This window comes from Poecile atricapillus, chromosome 2 (assembly GCF_030490865.1).
Source record: "Poecile atricapillus isolate bPoeAtr1 chromosome 2, bPoeAtr1.hap1, whole genome shotgun sequence".
NCBI lineage: Eukaryota > Metazoa > Chordata > Aves > Passeriformes > Paridae > Poecile > Poecile atricapillus.
The window spans coordinates 43,743,364-43,764,830 of NC_081250.1; the positions used below are offsets into that span (position 1 = coordinate 43,743,364).

General features: G+C 36.9%; 1 protein-coding gene across 1 annotated transcript; it reads left to right on the forward strand.

Moving 5' to 3' along the window:
• The first annotated feature begins 1,133 nt into the window (after nt 1–1,133).
• LOC131575878 (prostatic acid phosphatase-like) lies at nt 1,134–21,354 on the forward strand. Its single transcript, XM_058831918.1, has 11 exons — nt 1,134–1,285; nt 7,053–7,148; nt 9,059–9,145; nt 10,065–10,217; nt 12,701–12,799; nt 13,249–13,353; nt 14,401–14,533; nt 15,897–15,979; nt 17,650–17,756; nt 18,305–18,474; nt 19,254–21,354. The coding sequence occupies exons 1-11, from the start codon at nt 1,172–1,174 to the stop codon at nt 19,370–19,372; spliced, it is 1,266 nt and encodes a 421-aa protein (XP_058687901.1). The 5' UTR covers nt 1,134–1,171; the 3' UTR covers nt 19,373–21,354.
• The last annotated feature ends 113 nt before the right edge of the window (nt 21,355–21,467 follow it).

Consider the following 21,467-nt stretch of genomic DNA (forward strand, 5'->3'; position numbering starts at 1 on the left):
TTGGGAGCTGTCATACTCCTCCCATCCAGTCCCATCCATCAGACAAAGTGGATACATAAGGACATTCACACAACTCAGAGGAGAGAATACCCGAGGCTTAGTGGGCTTTAGGCCCTAAATATGGAATTTCTGGTAACTGGTAAAACACCTGTTGTAGAAAATACTGCTGCAGACAGCTCAGCAGAAGACCCTGAGATAGGTTTGGGTATGATAGTAATGTAATGAGAATACACAAAGGACCTAATGTTTTAGCATTTAAAGAACTCTACTAATAGATCTCCGCAAACTCATTCATTACTCAAAAAGTGCTTTTGAATCAAAGTCTACAAGTATCATTCTTATTTTATAGAGAGGATGTCAGCAGAGACAAGATGAGCAATCTCCTCAAAGCCACTGAGCTACTGTCAGAAAGAGGGTTTTTAATCAGTAACAGTAAAAATGTGAGATCCAGGGATTGTTCACAAGAAATTTCTGAAAGATTTGAAGCCAAAATAGATCTCAACATAAGCAGTTCCAAAGGCGAAGTACAGGAATACTTCAAGGGAAAAGAAAAATAACACAAACAAATTGAAGAGCATATAACTGCCCAGCAAGGATCTTAAAGAACATACTTGTCACAAGATCTTTTTGAGTATTTTATCTGAGGGATTGGCAATTTTAACCCACATGAAATGTTGTTTTAAATAGTTATTCTGATTTCAGAGGGATAATGTGGAAGAGGGGGAAAAAAGGGAGGGTGAGGTAGCTGAAAAGTGGACTAGCTGAGCAGCAAAGAGAAACAATATTGCCTGGTTTTGGTTCTTAGCTCATCCTCGTGGCCATGATATAGTTTGGAAAAATTCCAAGCACTGAGAAGTTGAAACAGAACAGGTAAGTTGAAACATTAGAAAAGCTTAGCAATTTCTTTATATTTTAACTTCACCTTCACACTCTAAAAGAGGAAAATATTAGAGGAAAAAAGGGAACTGAATAATGATTTGATTAAAAAGAATGTAAACAGTAATTTGAAAACAAAGGGCAATGCAATTTGTTGCGTAGTCACACAACATTCCTCTTGGATTTGAAATGCACCAGCGGCAGTTCCACCCCTTCTGAAAGTACAGCCTGACGTCTTGCAGTTCAGCCTGAGCAGCTGCTGGAGCTACAAAGTCTTTTTTCCTCTTCTGTCAGGATGGGTGTGATACGGCTTCCCAACTTGTCTAGGATCCTGTGTTTTTCTTTTCATATTATTCTCATTCTGCTTCAACAGACTACTGCAGCACGAGAACTGAAGTTTGTGGTTGTAGTAAGTAGATTTGTTCTATGTTTTGATGTGGGGAATACAGGGACAGAATTACATGCCTGTTGAATCAGACAAGGTGTACAGTTTCTTTGCCTGTCTTCAAACCTAGAAATAAGTACTGCTGCCCTTTTGCTTACTGAGTTTAAAGATGTTACCTTAACAAGGATAAAAATGTCTCCAGTTATTAGAATTTTCTTATCCTAATCTCCAATTATTATTTCAAGATAACTGATACTACGGAGGAGTTAAGAGATGCAAAGTCCACATTTACCTATTCTTCCTTAGTTTAGCTGACAATCCAATGTATAGTGTGAGAGCTCGTGATTTTGGACTACCTCTTCTATGCTTGGAGCTGAAGTTTATGCTTTTATAGAAATTACTACACATCAGCACACAAAATAAATATTTTCCATTTCACAATAACTGATTTGTCACAGCAATATACTGAGAAACAGAAATAGACAGGCATTTTTAAGTAGAGATTTGAGAGACGTGTTGCATTAACTTCAGTTAGGCTGAAAACACCTGTAATAATTCTTTTGATGGGCCATTTCTTCTTTCAAAGTAGCTAAACACAACTTAAATGTCACTTTCCCAAATACCTCTAGAAAAAGAGACATTAATTCAATGTAATACTTTGAATTATGAAGGTTGAACCATAGTCCTTTCCATTCATTTTTAAAATAAAAGCTGTAATGATAAAGAATAGTTAGTCCAAAGGAATATTTTCTGTACAAAGTTGAGGGGATTGGAACGAACTTTTATAAACAGGCAATTGAAGATCTTCTACAGCCTTACTCTATATGAGACTTTATGTGTGCATACAGCTGTGAGGCAGAAATACTGTGTCCAAAACATATCTGACTCTAGATAAAGTACTTCATGTATAGCCACATGCATTGTGCACACACAGCTTGGAGGAAGGCCAGAGTGCACAGGAAAAACCAGTTCCTACTCCTGCTGAGACACCACACATAGCAGGGACCTGACGCTAATTCCAGTAACATTCTGTATATAGAAATACATTTACATGTTTTTTCAGTGGTAACAGGAAGAACTGGACAAAGTTGAAAACATGTAGACAGCAAGCCTTGGAGCATTAACTCCTTGAAAGGAATGAAATTTTTATTGAATTGTAGCTGTTATTGTGTTATGACAAGCAATGGTTTGCAGAAAGTTACTGGAGATGGTTACCATTACGGAGATGGAAACTTCTTATTCAAAATCATCTGCTTACCATAACTGTGCAGCCACCTAACAAAAAAAATAAACCCCAAACAATTTATAGGGTAGCTTGTCCCAATAAACACTAAAATAGTAGGTAAATTTCATTTAAGCTGTCTTCCTTTCACTCCTGTTACTTTTGCTTAGGCCAAACAATCACATAAAATGTTACAATTGATTTAATCTTATCACAATACACATATTTTTTCTCAAGGCATGGTTTATGTATGCTCTATTGAATTTTGCCTTCTAAACTCACTGATTGAATTTTCACAGAAACAGAATTGCTAGTATAAATAAACAGCATAGAAATTGACCCCATATATATCCCTGATATAATGGGATATAAGGAGGGTATTGGTACATTTGAGGTAAGTCTAAAAGGCATCTTTCTGACATACTTCAATAGCCATTGTCCAGTTGTCCTCTGTAAGTTACTATGCTTTCACCTGGGAGTATTACTGCCATGTGAAAATTGTCATAATGAATTTCTAAAACTTCCTTAGCAGAACTGCACAATAGAAAATACTGCAGGGGAGAAGAAATACAGATAAAAGTTCACTTTTTCTCACTTCTAGAATTGTACTGTACCTAGGATGTTGTCTCACTTTCTTCTCACAACTTCCAACTTTGTGCTGATTCTGTGAGTTTTGATTATTGGCCACAAGCCCTTTTCTCTGAAAAGCTCTAATTCGAGCCAATTTGTCAAAATGCTTTCTCAATTTCTTTCTTTACATGAAAACATTAGCTTTTACCATAACTCTTGTGCACTGAATTTAAGATTAAAGGCAGAATTTAAATAACTCAAGTTTTAAATTTAAAGAAAGAAGAAAATAGGAAATATGAAGGACAATCAGGCACTCAAGTAGAAATGAAATACTGATTTATCGCCTGTGTTTAAAAAAGTTCTGACCTGGACCTTTTGCCTCTAAACACAGACACACATTTCACCTGTCATATGTACAAAGAGGTGTGGTTTCTGAGGCACTATGGTTTCATCATGTCTTTGTCCTTGTAACTCAGGATAGGAAGCGTTGACTGAGCATGTTATCTCAGCGTGATTTGTCTAATCAAGCCAAGCCATCTGAAACCTTGACTAAACATGTTCAGCATTTCTACATCTCTGGTTTCCCTGAACTGGCAGCATGATGGTTTCACTTCACTTTTGTTTCTTCATTCCTATTGCTGGCTTCAAAGCAAGAAATCTTTTTGTTTGCAGTTAAGTCTGTCAATAAAAGTGTCTGCAAGAGGCTCACTATTATTCAGAGACAGATACTTCACTGTATTTCATGACATTTCTAAAGGAAAACATTATGTATATATGTGTATGCCACACATGCCATACTCTCAGTGCACCCTCTCCCCTGCACCAGTTTGTCTCCAATATGATTTTTCACCTGACAACAATGGAAGCAAATGCTGGCCAAAGTCTGAGTCATGTGGCCATTTTCATATGAGCGATCATGCTCACAAAGTTACCAAGAGTACATGGATGAACCCAGACACCAAATCAGGTTCAAGCTGTATCAGAGTGGAAGGAGAGGGTAATGGGTTTGGTAATTATCCACCTACTGCTTTTGAGAACTGAGGTGAAGCGCTTCAACAGGAGAGCCAACATTAATATACTAAGCAGATGGGCTCTGCTCTTCTTGTGTACATTCCCATTACAATCCCCTCCTTGATTTCTGGTGTCTTTTCACTTTTTATTATGCTTCCTTGCTCCTCTTCTCTCATTCTGCCATGTTCTGTGTCTCCTGAAAGGCAAGGAAGGCAATCTGCAGACCAGGAGTCATAAATGCTAGAGCACACATATTATTAAATTAATTGGAAGAACCCACTTATTTTTAACAAAGTTGAAATTATGAGTGTTGAGAAACAAATATTGATGAGTAAGGCAAAATCTTTAGGGATACATTTTCTCTTCTTATCAGATGTTCTAATGACAAACACACTTTTAAATTCTGGAAAAAGTCTCCTAAGATGTAGCTGTGAGTGAACAAGTTAGTCTTTCAGGTTAAGTGGTTGCTCATATGGTTGTTTCATTTGCAGCTGAAGCAAGGAGTAGCAAGGTTGGAGCACATAGAAAAACCAAGCTAAGAAGCTTTGTCCTTCAATTCCTAAAAGTGGGGCTCTGCTTTTTTAAGCATTTGTTCCCTTCTTGCTGCTTCCAGCTTAGTGTTCATATCATATTTATGTGACACTGTACAATGAAGGTGCAGAAATATGAACAAGGAGCTGAATGATTCCTGTCTTGTGTAGACTTAAATAAACTGTGCTTCTTTTTAGAGGAGCACACCCTCCACTCCTTCAATTTCTTAAGGTTACAAAGAAATAAAATACTTTCCTTTATATCTCCTGCTCATATATTCAATAGATCTTTTCATATTGATCCTTTTGCATACTAACCTCTATTCAGATAAAATGCTACTGTGTTCTGGCTTATTGAAAGCTGTTAGGGGTTGACTGTTGTGACAGTGACTGTTGTGACACACTCAGGGTTATGTCATACATTAAATATAAAACATCACAAACCACTTTAAAAGTCTAACACATTGTCAGTAATGTTTCAGTAATAAAAAGGGCATCTCTATGGCCAAGCATTGATCTATTGTTAAGTGTTGCCTAAAACATGCATAAAAATTAGTCATTTAAACATGTTAGTTTGAATAATTGTAAGTTACCCCTAAAAATTCTGTGAAGCTGGATAATTTAACAAGAGAGGATGCAGCTATATTGTAATTGGGAATGTAACCTTCATTCTTGACACAGGTACCATCTTGGCCAGAAAAACTAATGAATCCTACCTGACACCTATGTACATCAGCATAAGGAAATGAGCAGTAGTACAAAGTGAGCCCTTCTCACTCATTTTTCTTGCACTCAACTGAATCAGCTACCAGACAATGTAGCTCTTTATTTGTTCTCCTCTTCAATAAAGGTGAAATGAGAAATTGCCATTAAGAACCAACTGAGATTCCAAATTAGTAAGAAAAGATTTAAAGAGGATTAAAAATTGCACAGAGAAGGAAATTAAAAAAACCCCAAACAACAAACTTGATGATGAGGGTGAAAAACCCTCCTTGATTTGCTGCAAAATATTCATTTCAGGTTGGCTGCATAGTGAAATTCAACTAGCAAAACAAAAACATAATAAGCAGTCTCCTACATGTTCTAATGGTAACTTTAGCAAACCTTGTTGTCTATAGTAGAAAATGAAGAGGGAGAAATCCAATTCTATTTGCCTTTAATGGACAGTATTTTCCATCTCTGAAGTACCTGTTTTAGCACAGGTTCGTGCACATTAGTAGAGAAGGTTGATGGAAAGGGTGTGTGTTGTAATTAAAACATTGTCACAACACTGGTGTTTACTTTGAAAAATATAAACATGAAACACCTCCCAGTGGGAGTGGCAAACTAACTTGTGTGTACAACCCTCTCTGAAGTCTGGGCAAGAATGATGTGGCTTAATGAGGCAATGGAGAGTATTAATTATAAGCAAGTTATGTACCACTGAGGTATTAGGGCATAAATGTCATTTTATTAACAAATACACCATGCTGCTACATTGTCATTTTATTGTGCTAAATCAGGTGATGGGAACATTGATAAGCAAAGGTTACTTTTCCAACAATTTGGGTCAGCATCCTGGAAGGTTGCCTGGAGTTCTGTGAATTTGTATTCCAGCATTTCTTTTCATGTGAAACTTCTGTGGATTTAATTTTTCTACTCCCATGCAGCATATGCTTAGGGGGGATAATTCAGTTTTTCAGAACCATTTAATCTAGGGTTGTAATTTTCTTTGTATGTTGGAATAAAAATACAAAAAGGTTCATTTAATTTTTCTGATCAAAAATCATACAATTGAATGCATCACACTAATACTCACCATGCTGGATTGTCCAGGACAGTAAAGCAACCAAACTCTTTGCTCTCACTGAATTTGATAGAAATAAATCCTACAGACTTTAAAAAATATTTTTATTTATGCATTTAAAAGTATTAATAAGGTAAGTAATACTTAAGTAAGCTAACAATGTAAACATTTATACTCTTTCATCTTTATATTTTTGGATGACTGAAAAACTGAGAGTAAGATCTGTGTGTACATAGAACTACTTTTATAGACACTGCTATGAAAAAGTTACCAAAAAATTTCAAGTCTTTTGTGTATGACAAAGTAACTAAATACTAATCTAAGCACATCAGTAACTGGTTCAATATGCAGCAGCACTGAGTTTCCAAAGTTCAGTCATATTTCCTGTCCAGATGCCTAGCTGTGAACACAATCCCAACATTAACATCTTGGGTGATTAATTTCATGTTCTAGGAGGAAGAATCATCAGGCTTATGCCTACTTAATTCCTATATAAGTATACATATTCTTGATTGTAAAGAATGTATTCACATCCTATTTGACCAGGTTTCTGCAGACTCTCCAATATTTTCATTTGAAAAATTTCACTGGAAGTATAACTACTTCTAGTTAGATAAGGAAGGAGTGTTGAAAGTAATGAACTCAAGGGGTTTTTATTGCTTACATTGTCAGCTTTTCCGACATGGTGACCGAACACCAATTGTAAACTTTCCAACTGATCTACACAAAGAAAGCGAATGGCCCCAGGGATTTGGACAACTCACCAAGGTATGTTGACTTTCTTAGTAGCATTTTTAAGTTCTTCTAAAAGAGGAAGTGGGAAGAGGTCTTGTATGTGTGTCTCAAAAGCATTAGCAAACCCCAGGTTCTGATTTTTGCTATTAGTAAATACCAATACCAGAAATTCATAAACATTTTTGCAATGTTATTCATTCAGCTATTGCTAAATTGAAATCCTGTTCATCATAGCTTTATAATTATCTTCCTAAAAGCAACAACTTCTTGATAGTGTGTTTGGATTCAAATAAATGGCAAGTTTAAACACTCTACTGTTAACACTGATGAAGTTCTAATGAATATTAAGTACTGAGCCCTGTGACAGGGCAAAGGCATGACACCTGCCCACCAAGTCAAGTGAGGAGTCCACATCTCATCACTGGACTGACAACCACCAATTCACAAAACAAGAGAAGCCTTGCAGGAGAAGGTTGTTTCTGGGGACAATGTGTCTTCTAACAAGGCCACTTGCAGTCCAGAGTTTCACTAGGATGCACTGTACCTACTTGTTGCTCTGGCATTTTAACATCAAGCCTTATCTCTTTGACTGTATTTGACATAAGAAGCTCTGGAGCAAAAGGAAGCCAATGCATATCCTAATACTACTTTGTCACAGTGCAGAAGTACAAAACAGAGACAGTTCAGTGTCTAATGTTTGAAGGGGGGCTTGAAAGATCTGTAAAATTCAGATGGTGAAACAATGTATTACTATCTTATTACTAGCTTATGTACTAAGATATTCCTGCTTTGGCATTGACTTTTTTGAGAGCTTTTTGCTATTTTGCTATCTTTTTAGCAAAAGAAGTAGTAGGAATGTACTTCTCTGACAGTAGAAGTTGAAAACTTCAGCTCAGGCTTTAGAAATTAATAACAGAAAAGCGAGTGTGCAGCCTAAGACAACTGCAGGCCCACCAAGGCAAAGACTGAAGAAGGCTACTTAAGGCACGAAATATAAGCCACAAATTCATAAGGCTGAACAAAGAGCAATGACAATGATAAACACTAGGTTGTCCTCTCTCATCTCATCCTCTCTCATCTGTCTCTATATGATATATAATGTGAAGGACAATGTTGATGTGTGTCTACAGATCTACAGCGCTGTGGATATCTGTATAGAATCAGGGGTATTGCCTTCCTGTAGCAGATGCTGCAATCTTAGCATTTCAGAACATATTATTTCTTCATAGATATAAGTGAACATTTCTGTTAAAGATTCTAGATCACCTGCAACATACACAGCTGTTCTGGTTTTGGCTTAGAGAGAGCTGGTCTGGGGCTCTGTTTTGGATTTGTGCTGAAAACCATGCTGATAATGCAGGGATGTTTTTGTTACTGCTGAGCATGGCTTACATAGATTCACAGGATTTTCTGCTTCTTGTACCACGCTGAGTTTGTCTTGGGGTGCACAAGAAGTAGGGAGGAGATACAGCTGGGACAGCTGATCTCCACTGACCAAAGAGTTATACTGTACCATAGGATGCCACGCTCAGCATATAAAACAGTGGAAAAAGAGGAAGGTGAAGACATTCAGCTTGATGTCATTTGTTTTCTCAAGTAACTGGGATGGAGCCCTGCTTTCCTGGAGGCTTAACACCTGCCTGTCCATGGGCAATGGTGAATAAATTCCTTGTTCTGCTTTGCTTGCATGTGTGGCTTTTGCTTTGCATATCAAACTGTCTTCAAACTCTGGAGTTTCCCACTTTTACTCTCCCCAATTTTACCAGAGGTGAGTGAGTGAGGAGTTGTGTAGTGTTCCCTTGCCAGCTGGGGTTAAACCACAATAATATTATATTATACCAACAGCTAATGATCACTTAAAAGCTCAAATAGGAAAGAACACTTCTACGTTAAAAGTTTGCAGTCACCTTAATCTAGTAGTCACCCATATGCTTGCCTTACAGACTGGAATGCAGCAGCTATTTGAACTTGGACAGTACATGAGGAAACGATATTCCAGCTTCTTGAACAGCACATATAACCGGCAAGAGGTATAGAGCAGATCTGTCTGCAGCACATTTTTCTGGCATAGCAGAACTATGGACTTATAAAAGCACATTATCATACTCATTTCATTAATGGAAAAGCTAAGGTAATAGAAGGACATTTTTGAAAGTCATATTTACATCAAGAATGTAAACACAGAATAAAGTCTAACTTTCAGCTCTTACATTCTATTTGGGCCTTTCACAACCTAATTTTCTCAAACTGAACAGCTCCAGGATGAATGAGCTGGGAATTTATAAAGTGTATGGAGTATTATTGTTTTTCCCTGTTGAAAGATAAATGCCTATCCAGTCATGTGATGGGCCATGCTTACACACTTCCTCCTGTAACAGAGAGCTCTAACAGCTGTTTGGATCTACTTTTCATACAGTACAGATCCATTGTAGGGAAGATCCCTCTAACATTCTGGTCTGTATAGGAGGCATGCATTGTGAAAAGGTATGAAAGACCTTTGCTATGCTTCCAAGACAAGTTTATGTTTTTTGAGTGCTTTAACACTCCTGAGGTATCACTGATAGATCATAGAATCATTTTGGTGGGAAAAGACTTTTATGAATTTCAAGTCCAACTGTTAACCTGTCCACCACTAAATCACATCCTCAGGTCTACACATATCACTGTTCCTCTAAATCTTTAAAGAGGGAGAACATCCTTCTTTGAAACCATGCTTTCTTATTCTTTCAGTTGAGTCTGAGGGTTAGATTCCAAATTAAAAGATGCCTTGGCAATTCCATTTGTGAAACTGAAGTAGGGCCCTGGAAAGCTGAAAACAGTTTCACTGTTTTGACTTTATGCAAAAATATAAAACTGAAAACAAAAAGTCAGTATTGACAAGCTGGGTAAAATTTCCCTATATTTTATAGTTTTCATTTTATCTTCAATTTTTTGCCATTCTATTTTCAGTTTTACATCCAAAGTACAGATTATGATCGCACCATTATGAGTGCCCAGTCATATCTTTCTGGCCTCTTTCCACCAACTAGCAGCCAAATTTGGAACCCTGAACTTCTCTGGCAACCCATTCCAGTTCATGTTTTTCAAAAAACAACAGAGCAGGTGAGTACTGACTAGAAGCATTCTATAAAATCTTAATCTTTCACAGAAGCAAAAGAACAGAAAAAAGGAAAATAGCTAAAAAATATTTTTTAAGCTTTTTGAGTTCAATATAATAGAAAATATCAAATGCAGCTACTGGCTGACAAGTATGTCATAAGTCAACTGTAATAGCTACATGAAAATCCTCCTTCCATACTTGCAGAATACCTGGATTGTCATACACTCTACCATTTTCTCCAAGGTCATTTCTTCTGGCCAGAACACTTTTGAACAGTATTCTAGTGAAGTTGCCCTAAATCTTTAGAGGAAACAATTGCTTTTCTAAACACCACTCAGCTAGGCAGACCTCATCTCTTTGGCAAGTTTGTTCCATAGTTTATTCAAGGAACTGAATTTTCACCAGCCACTGTAATGACTTCAAAATTATTACCTTCCTATTCTGGTAGCACTTAGGCATTCTAATTACAGACAAGGGCTCTTTTATGCCCAATGCTATAGAAACATTTAATGAAACCCTAGCACTTCTCCTGCAGATCATAAGAGTAGACCTACCTGAATAACAGGTCCTGTAGAAGTTTTACTTCATGTAGCTCTCTCTGGCTGACTCAGGTTTAGATTTTAATTTCACTTGCTCTTGTGACAAGGACTGTGTAAGGAACAGTTTGGCCAACAAGGATAAAAAGATATTGAGTGTAATAACAGAAAGCCTCATTTAGTTCTGGCTTTGAGAACAGAAGCTGACTTTAAGGAAATTTGTACAAATCCCCTATTACATAACTGCCCATCACCAACATCAGAGGATGGACTCACGCATTAGGGGGCTGTCACACCTCTCTCCCTGTAATGTTGCTCCATATTTCGAGAGCATGCTTGAAAACAGGTACAGAGAAAAAAGGTTCCCCCGAACTGGATTAGGCAACGTGTGATTCAGCCAGAAACTTAACCCCGTTCCTAAACAAAAAAGATCACTGTTATTTAAATACAGGACACCAGAGGAAGTTCTTTCACCAGAAGACCAGAAAAGTATCAAAGTGGCCATATAATACCTCAAAGCCCCTAGGGGAATCACAATGAAATGAAATAACCTGTTTGATAAAGACAAGCTCATTTGTAGGAGTCTCTAATACCTCATCACTTCTGTGGCTGCTTCAGGAGTGGGTATTAACGCTTCTCTCAAACACACCTCTGCAGCAACTCCAAATGCCCTTTCTAATGCAAACCACCTGGAAAAAAACATTGTTCCCTTGTTAAACCAAACAGATGTTTGAAGGTATTTTCAAGCCCCAAGCAACACAAAGTGGGAAACTGAAGCGAGGTGCAGTCCTGTAAAAAACCATAATCACAGTTTATTTTTAAGCCACTGAGATCTATCAAGAGTTGACAGGCAACAGTACCGAGTACTGCTTAATGAAGCCAAAGGGAGTGGCTTAATTAGCAACACCTAGAGAGGGATAATTAAGATATACAGTAAGACAAATATTTGTAATCGTGTAATTAAACATTCCCCAGTTTCATATTGCAGCTTTTGAGATTTCATCCTTCAGTATGCTGCTGTTACAAAAAAATTGCACCCTTGGAAACCTATCCAAGTGAAAGTGGGCTTGGGTCATTTGGTGGCTGCTGCCAGCTTCCCACTGGAGACATGCTAGAAGTGCAGTCTGTTAATGGTATAGGATAATACTAGTACTGGGTCAAAAATGCTCTAGTGATGTGACATAAAGTGCTGAACCAGCACAAGTTTGTTTTGTTCACCATGGCTTTTCACTGACATTTTATGCTGTATCAGGTATTGTTTGTCTTTCTGCAATTGGTATAAACCATATTTGCCAGAACTCAGAGAAGGATATTTACATGTTGTTCAGATTAAATATGTACTATCATGTGACCTCGTAATGCACACACTTGGAGTAATTAAAAGTGAACCACATCCCTAAAGAAGAATAAGCCCTTAGGCTCATAGCTTCTTGATATTTCAGGAGAACAATTTGTCAGTCTTGTTTCAAGTTCTGTCTATTAAATGGTACTTAAAATGCTTACCATAATCCAGTGGTTATACCCAAAGAGATGAGACCTGGATGTGTAGACGGAGAAGCAATTCAAGCTCCAGTACCAGGTGGAGTTAAGCGACATGGGGAATGGAGAAAATGAGATGGAAATGGTAGCTTTTTTAAATTTCTGATCATGGACCCTGACCCATTTCTCAAAGCAATCCCCTGACAGACATGTGCAATTTCTTTTTGTCAAAATCAGTAAAATTGAGGGAAATCAAGTTATCACAGACACAAGTAGCCATTTGAAGGTCAAGTTACCACTGTCCATCATCTGTGTTAACTGAATTAATGATTAACAAACAATTATTGAGTAGGTCTAGCGCAGCCATGAATCTGTCTAAAAAATATTACACTATTAATCTCAGCAACAGAAAAAACACAGGGGTGTTGATAATTTTAGAACTATTCTGAGTTTTGTTTTTCATGTTTCAGAGGCTGAATTTTCCTCTGCCCAACTGTCCTCGTTTTGATGAACTTCAGCATGAAACACAAACATCTACAGAATTTCAAAATAGAATACAACCATACATGGTAAGAGAAAAAAAGCAAAACCAAAAAACAAACAAAACCCACCATGATGTGAGAAAAAAGTAGCTAAGTTATGGAATTGCATTATTTCCTTTTGTTAAAATGCAAAAACAAAATGAAAAAAATTAAACTCCTGTTTAGGTTAGATATTAGAGAAAGGTTCTTAACCCAGAGGGTGGCTGGACACTGGAACAAGCTTCCCAGGGAAGTGGTCACAGCACCAAACCTAACAGAGTTCAAGAAGCATTTGAACAATGATCTCAGGCACATGGTGCGATTCTTACAGATGTCATGTCCAGGGCCAGGATTTGGACTCAATGATCCTTATAGGTCCCTTCAAACTCAGCTTGTTCTGTGATTCTGTGAAAAGGTTGGGTGTTAGTGAATCTATCTGCATGTATGTTCCATATGTATTGAGTACTTGTGGTATTCTCTTCACTTTTTCCCCACAGGATTTTTTACAAACAATGGCAGTTAACACAGGGCTTGAACTAAATCACCTTAAAATACTGGACAATTTCCAGCTCTGGAATACATATGATACTCTACATTGTGAGGTAAAAAGAAATCAATACATGCTGGGGAAGAATATGACTCCAACTCTGGGTTTCAATTAAACCATGGCAATGTGTTTTCACGGGAATGAGTTGTATTCTCTCCTACATTTCCTTTTTCTCTTTTTTTTTTTTTTTTTATTTTTTTAATTTGAATCTAAGTTATATTTTAGTGCTTTGGTAAAAGATTACTGAAAAACATGGTCTACAGCTTGGGAGACTGTCATTCCACTTCATGTTTGAAGAAGTTACCATTTCCTTTATTCCCTTTTTCCCCTTTCCAATATGCTGCTATAGAATTATTCAGCATGATGACTATAATATATTTGTGATTTTTTAACACAGAAATTAAATTATTAGCTTTAAACTATCAACACATAACATCAAAATACTTAAGATTTTGAACACAAGAGATCATGAAAGATTTATCAGTTAAAAATTTTTGAGACAGTGATTGCTACCAGTTAAAAAAAAAGCCCAAACTGACCCCAAGCACGGAATAATTCCATTTGGCCCCAGTCATTACCAGCAGTGCATGAGGGATTTTTAACATATCCTCTACAAACTGAGGTAATTAAACATGATGAGACACTGTCGCTATTACATGACAGGAGAGTGACATTTGTCTCTAGTTGCCCAGTGATAGAACTGGTAGGTGGACAACTGTATGGAAAGGCAGAAAAAATTTGACATTTATAACCTGAAAGAATTTATTAGAACTTATTAAGTAGATCTTTATAACCAGAGAAAGGAAGAGAAGGCATATATCTGCAATATTTCCTACCAAAAACATGTATGTCTATAGCAAGAGCACATTATACCTACAAAGAATCTCCTTCACACAGGTGCTTCTGCTCTGCCCATTTACCCACTTCAGGCTGCTCCCCATTTCCACAAAATGTATTTCAGAGCATGCTGTGGAGTAAAACCGTGTTGTGCAAAGAATGGCAGGACAGCCTCAGAAAGTCTAAACTAAGTAGTGTGAGGGTAGATGATAAGTTGATGGAAACCAGTGAATTATAAACAGTTTTTGTTTTTCTTTATCACTAGGATATTCACAATTACACTCTCCCTGTATGGGCCACTGAAGATGTAATCAACAAGATGGAAAAACTGGCAGAATTGTCCTTACTGTCATTATTTGGTGTTTATAAAACAGAAGAGAAATCACGATTACAAGGAGGTAAATAAAAAATGCAGACCTCTGAGAAATGAGGAGATAATGCAACATCCTGTCACTTATTAATGCAAAATTATTCAAACAAATATTTAATTCAAAACTATGGACATTGGATACCATATTAAGAATTTAAATATGTGCTGAACATCAGCACTTGCATGGATAAGATACTGCAACAAGGTGTAAAAATTAATATCTTCAGGTTTTCCGGTTTTTTTAAGGGATTAGGAAATATTATAGAAAACTAAGGGAATAAATCAGGCCCTCATGGCTATGATCATTAGTTATCTTATAGTAAATTAGATTAAGTTGTTTCTCCAACATTTCTTCCAATTGCTTCCTGTTCTTTGTTTTTCCCTTTGATGTACTGGTTATACATTGTGTCAAAACACTGGCAACACATTGTAGCTCTTTGAGTGATATAAAGCTGCTCCAAAACATCAAAGAGGTTCCAGTCATGTCCATGCTGCAAGAATTACAAGAACTGGGAACTACTGCTTAGCTCCAAAACTGGGGCACATAGACTGTGCTGCACATTCTGACACTACTTCAGGACATAACCCAGGAATTTCTCTTTTGATCCCCAGGTATCCATGAGCAGGAAATCCAAAGGATTGAGCTTGAATCAGGCTGGAACATTTGAGGCTAGGCTTTCTAATGCACCTACTGTGCAGCCTAGATCTAGGTAAAGAGTTATTAGCAGACTCATCACCGAGGCATACACATGTCTGGATCAAATACATAGTAATTACAAGCTCCAATCTGCAGTAAAGCCCATTAGCTAGCAGATGACCATGTCACATGGTCAGGACTATCCACCTAAGGTTCAATGGCATACCAGTTACATTCTCCTTCCTTAGAATGACATAAACTGTGCTTCAGGGAATTTCTGCCGTCCTTACACATTGGCATTAGAATACCTTTGGACTGGAGAAGAACTACAAAAGAGCTTTGGAAAAAACGAAGAATCAATAACGTGTGACTTGTTGAAAGTAAATGGTTAAAATATTTCTTTGGCATGTAGACAGGAAGAGACCAGCACAGTTGTCATCATTCCAACACTACAAACAAAAAAAGGATGGAAGGATCTCAGCATAACAGAACTGGAAGTGTCATTATCCCCAGTTCTCAGGATGGTTCTAGATGATTTCCTGTGAATCCTGCTTCTTCACTTGACCTGGATGATGAATCATATATTTCTCCTCTATAACAACTTCTCTGTAGTTATAAAATTGTTGTAAGCTAAAAAAAATGAGTATGAGGTTTGAGTGGATGTCTTATATTTGATACTCACAATATTTTGTTTTTTGTTTCCATTCAAACATTATACCTTAATTTTCCACTTCTTTTTTTCCATCTTTTTAAGGTGTCCTTGTGAATATTATTTTAAACAGTATTAAACAAGCTGTCAACTCTTCAAAACCAAGAAAAATGGAGGTCTACTCTGCAGTGAGTATTTTCATCTTTCATAAATCTTGCTTTGATTTTGCCAGTAAAGTAAGTTAAATGAAAGAATAGTATAATACCGTTTAATTCAGTTAAGAAGTTGAACACCAATCAGTACAAGAACACAGCAGAGGCATGAGTCTCACCTCAGTTTTAGTTAAACTATATTTGGCAAAGAAAACTCTATATTTTATTATTCATTATTCCTACTACCTAATGGTGCAGTTTCTATTAGTTGCATCTTTCCTGAAGTGCTCCAGAACTGGCACATAGCAGAACTTCAGCTGTTCCTCCAAACCTCTTCTCTGTGTTTTTTTTTTGTTTCTACTATTATTATTTTATTTATTTTAGAGGGTGAAGAGGGCCACTTTCATCAGGCCAAGATCTGCTTAGCTCATTCATTATTCTGTCTCTAGCAAGGGCCAAAGACAGGGATGATTGTGAGAATAAAGCCAGCAGAGAGTGATAAAACATTCCAGGAATCTGGGTCTTAGGGACTTCCTGAGACAGAATTTATCCCTGTGTTTAGTATCTCTGGACAGACTGTCTTCCATCAACTGGTCTAATAACTTTTTAGATGCATTTATACTTTTGGACTCTGCAACATCCTGTGGCAATGACTTGTGTGTTAAAGAAAAAAACTACTCCCTCTTTTATTCACTTTTTCTGGGTCTCTAATGAATTTACTATTTTCTGTCACTCCTCTTCCATAATTCCTTTTCCAAGACATACTCATACCTTATTTAATCTTTTCTCCTATAGAAACTACTTGATACCTCAAGTCTTTCTCTCTGCCCTTTCTACATGATTCTAGTACTACCATGTACTTTTTGAAAAGGAAAGAGCAGTACATCCAGATTTTTCACTTCTGCTTTAATACTCTGAGTTCAAGTATACTGTTATTTTTGAAACTTATCAGCCTAAAAAATTCCAGAGCCTGAACAACAATTAAACCATAGCTGCTAGACAATAATATAAATAGGTCTAGCATATCTATATATATAAAATGATGCTTGCAAAATTTATGCACCAAAGTGTTTGGACTTCCTGCCTTCAGCTCCTCTTCCTATGATCCCTGCAAATGCAGGGATAATGACTAGATGAAGAATCTGTATGTGGGTGGGTAACTGATTCCATAAAAATAGAAGCCAAACTGAGATTTCATTGTATGAGTCCAAATAGAAGGAACAATTGGAAAAAATCTGAAGTGGAAATGAGGAGAATAGTCTTTGCATACAACTATTTGTCTGGTACACTACCTGAAAAAAAGTACTTGTACCTTCTCTTGAAATGCCCTAGATTATACTACTTTACACTGCCTTAATCTGACCTTGGACTAAAAAACACCACTGAGGGAAGAAAAAGAGAAACTGGATTGAAAAACTAGATTTATTACTCAAACCACATCTTGCTTTCCCTCAGTATCTGTCTCCAAAATCCTGCCAGATGGTGTAAGACACATACTGCAGTAACTCCTTGGAAATGCCTCCTGTTGTCTGTAGTAATCAGTTAACATGTTTTTCCCAATGGTGAATATACTGAACACATTTTTATGATCAAATTTACATAGGTTTTCTTTCATCTTGATTTCCAGTCTACTCTTGTCTCATTACTCTGGATGAATGCTAGTTGACTTAATTGACTGTAAAGGATGAATTTTTTTTCTCCAATAGCATGACACCACAGTGGGGGCCCTCCAGATTGCTCTCAATATTTTCAATGGAAAACTGCCACCATATGCTGCTTGCCAGATTTTTGAACTCTACCAAGAAAGCAATGGGCAAGTATCTTCTTATCTATGCAATAAAGAGTGTTTATAATTTGCTACCCTCTTCTCCCAAACCATTTTTCTCTCAAATATTGTGAGAAGACACAATTTTGATTTAAATAGATACATCACTGACCAGCCCATAGGCACAAGGTCATATTAAAATTAGGGAAAATCACATTTTCTGGATGTGAATATGTGCTCTAAAAGACAGGAACAAGAGGTAAAACAAGCCCTCCTAGAATGAAAAAAATAGTAAAATAATTTTTCCTGATTCTTCAGGTGATAGCAAGAACACTTCCCAGACATAATTCCCACAGTAAGCCAGTTGGCTTAGAACATAGTGCTGGTGCCATTCAAGGAGCCTTCAGAAGGACTTTTTCAGCTGACCAATAACCAGCTTTGGCAAAGTGGGCTTTGCAGATGTCTTTCAAAAAGCCTCCACTCTTGGAGAACAGGTTCTAGAGTAGGATGTTAGAGCCTATTTCCAACATGCTGTCTCAAAGTAGGAAACCTATTTAAGATCCTTTTTTAAAAAGCTTTTCAATGTTGTTAATCAGGCAATATAACATCGAAATGCATTATCGGAACGACACTTCAAAGGATCCTTATCTCCTCACTTTGCCAGGGTGCACCTCTTCTTGTCCACTTGAGAAGTTTGCTGAACTAGTTTCTCCTGTGATTACAGAAAACTGGTCAAAAGAATGTGGGAAGAAAGACAAAATGAAAGGTAGTGTAACAGTTCTGTATTTTCCCCATAAGAGATGGTGGCAGATATTTTATCAGTGGCTCTGAATTTTGTACCTTTCACACAATCAATAGATTTCCCTTTAAGTGCGGGTCAGATTTACTATGGACAAGGAATATCAGTAGAAATTAAATTAGTATATTCACAAAAGGAGCTGCCTAAAGGCTGTGGTCAAAACTAGATCTCCACTTGTTGAAAATGTCTAAGAGAAGTATGGATGGGGGTGTTATATAAGGGTCCTGTTCATGTTGGATACGTTAGACTTTCTGCAAATGCAAAGCAAAAATAGCTTTCAAATTCATGGTAAGATTTGTGCATCTGTGTTTCTGCAGTTGTACTGAGTGCAGCTGATCCATGGTCTACTAGCAGCTGAGAGATGATAACCTCTTCCTGCCTAAATGTTATTTCTGGGAGGGAGGAGAAGAGCAAGGCAATGCATGTTACTTTTCCATAGTCCCATTATTTCCCCTGTCCTGCATTTTGCTGATCCCTGAAGAAACTACTTTTCTTTTTTCATTTACTACATATAGTCCTTCCTGCCCTATGGAAATCTGGGAGTAAGATTTACTTATGTACAGGAAACAATCTATACATTTCTAGGATTGAAATATATGTTCTTACATTGCATATGCCAGTAAACACGATTTTGCCAGAAATATTTCCATTCTACATATATGTAATTAGACTGTTAGCTTTGCATATAAAATGGTATACGTATATGTCTTTCACTAACTCCCTTCTCAATTTTTTGCTCTTGACAGATATTTTTATCGGATTTAATGTTGCGGTTGGCTTGTTGTCCATTTTTAACCTTGTACTGCTCTACCTCCTTTATCATTATGGACGCTGCAGGCTCAGAAACAGCTACCAAGACATTTAGAGTGGAAGTAAAGAAATGAAAGAGAGAGCAGCTAGACATCAAGGAATACTTGAAGTTGCTGGTATCCAACAGTTTGCTCTGGTCAGAATAATCTCCAAAGCATACTCAATAAACCTGAACAGCTGAGGTATCTGCAGCCTAGCTCCTAAAATTCTACACATCTGCAGTGAGAAATACTGTAGAAATACATTATTTTAGGAATTACCGGATGGATGGAATTACTCCAATTTATATCTTTATTCTACTACTACTATTAATCAATTTTACATCAACCAGTGGGGTGCAGGAATGCTACTGCCTCCTCTTTTTTTTACATATTGCCTATTACCATTTAGCCCTCTGCTGCTCAACAAGTCTTTCTTCAAAACTTCATTCTGTAATATGTACCTTACTTCCTATAAATGGCTATTTTGTTGATGGAGAAAAGTAGATTTACTGAGCAAAAGTTTCAATTGCTGTATGAAAAAGACTCATACCAGCATTTGGACATACTGTTCCCATGTTTATTAATTCAAACCTATGCATGAGTTTTGACCTTGGCCTTCAGCTAATAAAAGTCTTCGGCCTGATCCTTAAAGGAGTTAGACTACTGTAGTTCTCACTGAAATTAGTAGAACTGGGATTATCTCTGTCACATATCCAGGTACCAAGCAAGAAGCTTGCAACAGCATCTTGGTCAGTGTCTGTAACTTTAATAATATGGATAAGTAAATACATTAAAATCTATTTTCTGTTGTTACCCTGTTTTCCTATTTTTCTGAATATTCTCCCAGCCATGAATGATCCTTTGCTCTGCATTTCTTTGAGCCACTCTTAGAACAATTCCTCAAGCTACCACTCTTTTCATTATCTTTTGTTTTAATTCACAATAACTCCTTTAACTCCTTGCTCTGTTCACAATCCTATATATTAGCAAGATGTACACTAAAAGTAAGAAACCAATGATTCTGTTTTTTGTATGTTGATCTCTTCTGTGCAATATATTTTGTTTAGATTATAAGCTTCTAATGTCAGGGAGTGTGTTTCTGTAAGTGCTCTTGAGTATTCCAAACTATATGAATAATAAGCACTAATACTGCTGTATAAAATCCTACTTATTGTCATAGGTTTCAAGACTGAATCAAGACTTTTTCATTCTGTAGTCCTGCAGTGGATAGGGTGAATGACAATACCATGGAGAAGTATCTTTAAAACTCAAGACAACCATACAAACAGGTGCCAACAGCAGGGTCAGCACAACAGATACAATGTGTCCTGTTGAGATTCAGAAAGAGAGAAAGCTGAGGGATGGGGAGAAAGCTGATGTCTGCTTAGCTCAGACATAGCATCACAGCAATGTGAATACACTGCTTCTGGACTGACTTTCACGCACATTCTGTGGGTTGCAATGCAGAGCTCAGAAGCCTCAATAAGCTATCACTGAGATAGTGATCTAGAGATCAGCCCTCAATATTACAGCTGAAATGTGATATAATTATATATTAATTATGTTAATATTAGTGATATTAAATACCATATATTAAATACATAATATATCATGATATTAAATATCATGTAATAAATAGCATAAGTCAGAGTAACAAATGCTTGTGAGAATATAGCACTTCCCAAATGTATTTCTTGTAACAACTTCAGTTACTGAACTGTCCACCTTTTGAGAATTATTTCTCACTCAGTAAAAAGCTTGTAGCAATATCCACAACATTTCCCTTTTATTTATTTTAGGAAATATCATAATCAACTGGTGGATTTGAGTCTTATATGTTCAGGATTTTTATTGTACAACAAGTTGATGCAAAACTGTCAAAAAGGTGAAAGGCTGTCCTTAAATCACACAGTTCAGATGTACCATCTTCAGCTTGTAACTAGTCATTTTGATCCTCATGCAAAAACTTGAGGGAATATCTACATTGCAGTCAAATGTATTGAAGCAGCTCCAGGAAACAAGCCTGAGGTACTGAGGTAGCTTGGTTACTATTAGAAGTGTACTCACAGTAGAAAAAAAAATTCAGAACAAACAGCAAAACTTTTCTTGATATATATATATACACAGTCAGTGGTTACCTGATACTGCATTACCACAGCCATAATGCTG